Below are 7,675 nucleotides of genomic sequence, written 5' to 3'. Positions count from 1 at the left end.
TCATTGCATTTCTAATATTATAGTCTCTGATGAAGATTGTCTTTCGGGAGCACTTTTTTAGAAATACATATTGAAAGATTTGGGAACACGATTATATCTTAATACCGCATAACACCCTAAAATGGATGGCCGCACAGATGTCATCCACCGTGGATTGAAACAATATACTCATTTTTATTTTATGGACAGTCTAAAGAATTGCTCAAATGTTTATTATGGTATGAATATTCATACAACATATCTTTCCATTCTTCTTATTGGAATGACCCCATTTCAAGCTCTCTATGGATTTCTCCCTCTGACAATTGAGCCATACAAGAGTTGAGCTACTTAACTTAACTTTACACGAGTTAACGTAAGTGCACGTGTTGCATAAGTAATATAATAGAAAAGAGTTCAAGAACGATCCCACAATAAGTAAAATTGAATCTTTTAAATGAAATTAAATACTTGCCAAAAAAATATATTTTCTATTCAAGCACTCCTTTCTAAAATTGTTATATAAATTGCTCAATTCATATAAACTTAAGGATTTGGAAATTTAAAAAGTTAAGATTCATGTCAAGATTTTTGTCTAAAATTTTAAGGCTTTCAATCATAAAGCTGCAAATTTCAAGCCTATGTCGAAAGCAATTAAAATCTTGATCTCTAAATCCCGGGCAATATGGCCAGGCACTTAGTAATTTGAAAGTTGAATTCTTGTATTTTATTTAAGATAGAGAAGTTACGAGATAAGTATTTATATTCTTCTATCTCACACAGTGATTTTTATAATGCACTAATTAGACTTTGTCGCAATTTCAAAAGTACATTAATGTTTTAATAATAATGTGCCCATCATTCAAGCTAAATAAAATTGAAAAAAATACACAAATAAACATAAACATGAAGCTTATGAGAAACCCTTTTTCTATGAATTCATAACTTTAAATTTATAAACCTATAGTAAATACTTATGCCTTAGTGTACTTTTAACACATAACACAAAGAAATATTTTATTTCAAACATTAAAAAATCATAGAAAATAGATAAACAAGAGGAATTTCGGTAATATAAAACATGATCTGCAAAGAGATGAATATTCTTCATTATCTTTGACCAAATTCTCCTTCTCATTCCACTTGATTCTCAACACACAAACATAAGTGACTCCTACTAAGGAAGTCACCCCATTCTCAACAGTTCTTCAATCCACCCAAGGTTGTCGCATTATAGCTTTGTGGTTATGGCGCCTTAGCTATGAAATAGGTGCTGCAATATTAAAGAACTGGCCCTAAGGCTTCTAGTTATGCTCCTTTATGTTGGTATTTGTGATGCATCTTTGAAAGTGGTGCGTTGAGGTAGTATATCCAAGTCACCTTGGTGTTGTACATTTGACACTGAGGCATTGAGTTTGGCAACATAGGCTCTAGTAGGAGTGGTGCCTTGTTTGCCTTTGAAAATTGAAGAGGTATAGTTTTTTATTTAATTAATATACATATAAATTTGATTTATAGAAAAACAATGCCTTAAATTTGAAAAATAATATTTTAATTTTTTAAAATATGAAACCGAACCGATTTCATATAAACAATAGTTTAAATAAAATAGCACAACACTGCAAGTGACATCTCTATCCCAATAAAGAGACATATCACTTATCTGTGTGGTTCAATTAGAAAAACGACAGAGATTATAACATTTGTTTTGTCTGCAAACCATTTTTTATATAAATTGACAAGTTTCCCTATATAACATGGAAGATTATATAGGGTTTATATTACTAAGGTTCTTAAAGTTATCTATAGAGGCAAACCCCTACAATTAATTACATCTTAAATGACCGAAGTCACCTAAAAAAACTCTTGATTTAGATCAGAAAATATTATATAGAGTTTATATTACTCAGGTTCTTAAATATCTCTATAGAGGCAAACCCCTACAATTAATTACATCTTAAATGATCGAAGTCACCTAAATAAACTCTTGATTTAGATAAGAAAATATTATATAGAGTTTATATTACTCAGGTTCTTAAAGCTCAAAAATGAACTATTTATTTTCAAATAATTTTATTTTTCCAAAGTGTCTCTGATCACAAGGAATTCAGATAACCACTTTTCGTAATTTTCCTAATTATAGTTAATTTATGATAATTACTTTAATGTACAAATACCTTTTTACTTAAAAATTTGATTTTAGTGGTCAAATTAACTCAAATGAGTCCCAAATTTTTACAACAAGTTAAAATTGTCATTATTTATTGTGTGAAATAATTTTTTGTTGATTTTTAATATTATTTTATTCATTTTAATTTTAGTGAGTTTTTAGGGTTTAGTTAAGTATAGTAATTTACATAAACATTTAAACTTAATTTACATATTTTCTAGAATCCTCTAACTACAAGGAATCTACCAAAATAACTCTCACTTTTTTTTTATATATTTTTTAATTTATAAAATTATTTTAAGCAAAACAGACACCTAGGCTTGAAAATTGGGATTTCAAAACTAAAGATGCTCTTTGAACTTGGAAAAATCAAATAACACCTCCATTAACATGAGGAATCAACCGGTAAAGTTTCAAGTCATGGTGATTATTATTTATTTAATTTGAATTAAAAAAGTATAGAGGGTATTTAATTTATTTAAAATTTGAGGCTCATCAAATAATTTTCTATATTTTTTTTCAAATTATTCTGCTTTATTCACCAAGCAAGGGAGTATTTTTATTTTATTTTTTTGATTTTTGTACACTAAATTATGAAATTTCTAAGTTATGAAATTAAAATAAATTCACTTAATCCTTAGTTTACTATTTATCATACTCGGCGCCACCTCATCTTACGGCGCTCCGAACTAACACGTGTGGCTCCACAATTTAACGTTGTCGCCTGAGTCAGCTGTCACATGTCTATACTTTACCGCTCCATCCTTCTGTCCGACACTATCTTAACCGTCCAAAGATACACGCGGAAACAGACGACATCTGTTTATCTTCCCCGATCGTCCTAACCCGAGAACCATCCAACTTAAAACCCTAAGATCTTGTTCGATACTTAATGAAATCACATGAGATTTGTTCATACACCTTCATCTGGTCCATACGAACCTATTTATAAGGTCACATGCTCATGAAATTAAACTTTTCTTCACAAAAGCCCAAATCAGACTCGATTTGTTGGAAAATGGGTTATACCTTTGTCTGAGAGGGGAAGCCTCAATCGGATGCTTGAAAAAGCTTCAGTGGAGTCCAGCGAACCTCCTATAAGTGTTGGTTTCTTTTGGTGAATGCTCTGAGTTAGACTTCCTTCAACAGGCGGGGAGGTCTTGGTTTATGAATGGTTTATAGTGCTTTGGAGATGGGGGTTTTGATGGGCAACTTTCTTTTGCTCTGGGGAAGCTCAGTGGTGATTTTATTTGAAGTTTGAGGATGTTTTGTGGAGTGATAGAAAAAGGCCCTAGATTTTAAGTTTTAAATTAGGGTTCTTTAGTGGTAGGGAGAGGCTGGAATGGTGGGGGCGAGCTTGCCTTGAGTGCTAGGAAGCCAAGCCAAGCAAAGTCAAATAAGAACAAGTCAAGTCCTCTTGAGAGCTAAGAGAAAAATAAGAAGAGAGGAGAGAGAGGAAGGGAGAGAAGAACATAGAGATTTTCTTGTAATGTCGAGATGTTCAACGGTGTAATTCCTCGAAAAAATAAAATCTTCTGACTCGATTTGTTGGAAAATGGGTTATACCTTTGTCTGAGAGGGGAAGCCTCAATCGGATGCTTGAAAAAGCTTCAGTGGAGTCCAGCGAACCTCCTATAAGTGTTGGTTTCTTTTGGTGAATGCTCTGAGTTAGACTTCCTTCAACAGGCGGGGAGGTCTTGGTTTATGAATGGTTTATAGTGCTTTGGAGATGGGGGTTTTGATGGGCAACTTTCTTTTGCTCTGGGGAAGCTCAGTGGTGATTTTATTTGAAGTTTGAGGATGTTTTGTGGAGTGATAGAAAAAGGCCCTAGATTTTAAGTTTTAAATTAGGGTTCTTTAGTGGTAGGGAGAGGCTGGAATGGTGGGGGCGAGCTTGCCTTGAGTGCTAGAAGGTTTTGGAGATAATTTGACAGAGTTTTCCATAGGTTCAAGCACACTTCTTTGTTTGGTCGTGGAGGGGGTGGTTTAAATAGAGGGAGAAGAAGTGGCCAATTGGGTTGACCAGTGGGTGCACTCTATTCCTTAGGTGGAGGGGCGAAAGATGCAAGTGATCAATTAGGGTGAGCCAACTTGGATGGGTGAAATTTTGGGTTTGGTCCCTTGAGGAGGCTCTCAATTTTGATATTTTCCGGTGACTAGGCCGATCGACCAGGCCAGGGCTGGTGGCTAGGTGGTTCAGGAGAACCAAAAGGAAGCCTCAATTATTATTAGTTGGGTGGCTTGATGGTTGATGACAAATGTTTCCTTGGTTTAGTCATTTTAGGAAGGGAATTCCTTAATTCAAAGGACCCTTGGTCTATGGCTCAAGTAGATTGGGTTAGGTTGATCTAGGCTGGTTCATAGGGTTCAAATGCTGACTGTGGTGACCATGATTGGTCAATTTGAATGGGTTTGGTTAAATTTGAGATTTGGGTTCGTGTCAAATGTGATGTTGTACCTGGTCGTTCAAATCAGACCTCCATTTTGGTACAACGACTTGGGTCTAGGTTAGGTTTGAGCTAAAACTTTGGTCAAGTGATTGATCAATTTGATGTTGATGATTGCGGTGAAAAGTTTTGAAAAGGAATTGTGTGATTTTGAATTGATTGGAAGGCTTAATTTAGTGGAATTTGGCTTATGATCAATTTTGAGACATTTGGGTTGGACTTGGGTTTGGATTGGGATAGGATTTGGATTTGGTTCAATTGAAGGTTCAAATTGGTCCAAGAGATTATGATGACGAGTTTTGGATATCAATTGGGTGGGAATTGCAGAGTCATGAAGTTCAAATTAGGAGATTTTGAATTTTGGGGCAAAATTAGGTTTGGAATTGAGCTTGAAATGGGTTCAATTGAGCTTGGTTTTTTTTGTCTCAATTGGGATTGATTATGATGAAATTGAGTTTAGAATTTAAATTAGGTGAGATTGAAGTCAATTTGGAGGAAATTGGGAGTGAATTGGGGAATTTAGGCATTTAGGGGTAATTTTGGGATCTTGGTCAAAATGAGTCAATTTAGTCAAATTGGGCTCGATGGAGTGGTTCAAATTGATTTTTGGGATATTTCGAGTGATTTTGGGAATTTTTTGTATTTTCGAGGTATGAAAGGACATTTTGGTAATTTTGATAATTTTAGGTCAAAATTGATATCAATTGAGAATGTTAAACATGAGGTCACCCTATTGAGCCATAGGACCAAGGAAAATCCCATTTTGGATCTTCCATATGCTGGTTTTAGCCAAACCTTAGCCTAAGGCTATGGGCTTAGGGAACCACCCACCCACCCACATGAGTTCACGAGTTTCCAAAATATTTAGGGAACCACCCACCCACATGAGTTCACGAGTTTCCAAAATAAGTAGGGAACCAGGCTAAGCATATTAGGTTTAGGTTGTGTGCAAGTGCAAGTGTGTGTATGTGACCTGATCAAGACCACACCACTCAAGGTTAACCCTAAGGCCAAACAATCCTATGATGACTCTTATTGAGCTCCCCCATATTGGTTCCACCTATTAGGTGCTAGAGATTAGAACTAACATGTAGAACTTCAAGACGAGCAATGCAAAGTTTTATAATTTATAATCGTGAGAGTTTCTTTACTAGTCATATAGGAATAATCAACAGGAAAATTCTATGGCTAGATTTTAGGCTCATAAGGAAGAAATACTTGACCACAATAGAAAATGAGGTCAACATGCCTAAGCTCCGAACTCTTGGAATAAAACATAAATTATAATGTGTTGACATGAAAATGACTTACAAGAGTTATCATAATGATTAAATTATGATAAATGGTATACATATGCGAAGAGGGTGAATTAACCATTAATTAATCACGGGATAAACTTTTCGAAAATATTCCTATATTTACCAAGGGGCTTATTTATAATTTTTGTGTGCAAACTAGATTCACGCGAAGAGCCCTGCAGCCAATCAAAAGAGAGCGCACGGATCATGTGTTTCTAGAAGGCCGTCTTAGTCGTTCGATCAAGCAAATCAGCGCAGATTAGGAGACCACCAAAACCAACCGACATCATTCTATCCGCCCTTGCGGTCATAGTTTATATGCCACACCCGACCATTTATCACACATTCTTCTTGCAGTTGTCGTCGCCCCGAAGTAGGAACCCGAGAAACCCTAGAACTATTTCGTTTATCGGCAATGGCTCGTACGAAGCAAACTGCACGAAAGTCAACCGGAGGAAAGGCTCCCCGCAAGCAGCTTGCTACAAAGGTATTGGTTGATCTTTCCAATCAACTCTAGTTTAGCCAATGATTAAGGTTTTTTCATCTCGCCTTCTGTTTTCGTGAATTCGTGTAGGCTGCGAGGAAATCGGCGCCGACTACCGGTGGTGTCAAGAAGCCCCATCGTTACCGCCCTGGAACTGTTGCTCTCAGGTAAATGATTGATCCTGAAATGTTTTTTTAGGGTTTTTTTTTTCTCTCGATCTGATTTGATTTAAATCGTTTGTAGGGAGATTCGCAAATATCAGAAGAGCACCGAGCTTCTAATCCGAAAGCTACCCTTCCAGAGGCTTGTTCGTGAGATTGCGCAGGATTTCAAAACGGATCTGCGTTTCCAGAGCCACGCTGTTCTTGCTCTGCAGGAGGCAGCGGAGGCATATCTTGTTGGACTTTTTGAAGACACTAATCTGTGCGCTATTCATGCTAAGAGGGTTACAATCATGCCCAAGGACATTCAACTTGCCCGCCGTATCCGTGGGGAGCGCGCCTAGGTTTCATTAATTGTCTTAGTCTTTGATGAATATGCTCATTACTGTTTATCTGTTCCGTTTTTAGTCTTAATTCACACAACTATCTGTATATTTATTTATTTATTTTCAAATCTGAAAACTTGTTACTAGTTTGACCTATATTGTATTTCTATTTGGTTATAACTTTATAATCTATTATAAATATGTAAGATTGGCTTCTTTCAGTTATGTTTACGTTTGTTGCAATGATTTGTTCAGCTTTTGTGGATGATTATTTTGACAGAAATTCGTTGTTCGGCTTTTGTGCAGTGGATTTGATTCTGCAAAAAAAAAAAAAAAATTGAATATTGTTTAAGAATGGGATTGTACTGGTCCAGTTTCTGGTGTTTTGCTGGGAGTATTGATGGTAAATTTATTGCATTTTATATGGCATTTGACATTGTTTAATTGATGATATGCTTGCTGCCTTTTCAAAACTTGTTTGATTTATTCGAATTGAATTAAGCGTCCGCTGATCTTTTATCAGATTCAAAGTTACAGGGGTTCTAATTTGAATTGTGCTAGAAAATTTTGCTAAACCGCGAATGTAAGTTATGCGTTGACCTCGATCTCGGTTTGAATTAAAATGCGGAATTTCCATTACACCTTATTTTGACGAACGTCTATATGTTCATATTATTATTATTAGTTTTCGAAAAGAGATTTGTTTGATATTTAGGTGTTATAAGTGTATGTTTGCTTGTAGGTTTCAGATATGTAAATTAATATTCTTTGATCGCGTCAATATTCTTTTGCTTCTGTTATCGATGCTCT

At 35.5% G+C, this 7,675-nt stretch overlaps 1 protein-coding gene across 1 annotated transcript; it reads left to right on the top strand.

Annotated features, from left to right (window-relative positions):
* Positions 1–6,205: 6,205 nt before the first annotated feature.
* LOC110018816 (histone H3.3) lies at positions 6,206–7,066 on the top strand. Its single transcript, XM_020716259.1, has 3 exons — positions 6,206–6,381; positions 6,469–6,545; positions 6,622–7,066. The coding sequence occupies exons 1-3, from the start codon at positions 6,310–6,312 to the stop codon at positions 6,881–6,883; spliced, it is 411 nt and encodes a 136-aa protein (XP_020571918.1). The 5' UTR covers positions 6,206–6,309; the 3' UTR covers positions 6,884–7,066.
* The last annotated feature ends 609 nt before the right edge of the window (positions 7,067–7,675 follow it).

The sequence above is a fragment of the Phalaenopsis equestris genome, unplaced genomic scaffold (genome assembly GCF_001263595.1).
Source record: "Phalaenopsis equestris unplaced genomic scaffold, ASM126359v1 Scaffold000036, whole genome shotgun sequence".
Classification (NCBI taxonomy): Eukaryota; Viridiplantae; Streptophyta; class Magnoliopsida; order Asparagales; family Orchidaceae; genus Phalaenopsis; species Phalaenopsis equestris.
The sequence above is the reverse complement of the archived record's forward strand: the minus strand, read 5'-3'. Positions and strand labels throughout refer to the sequence as shown.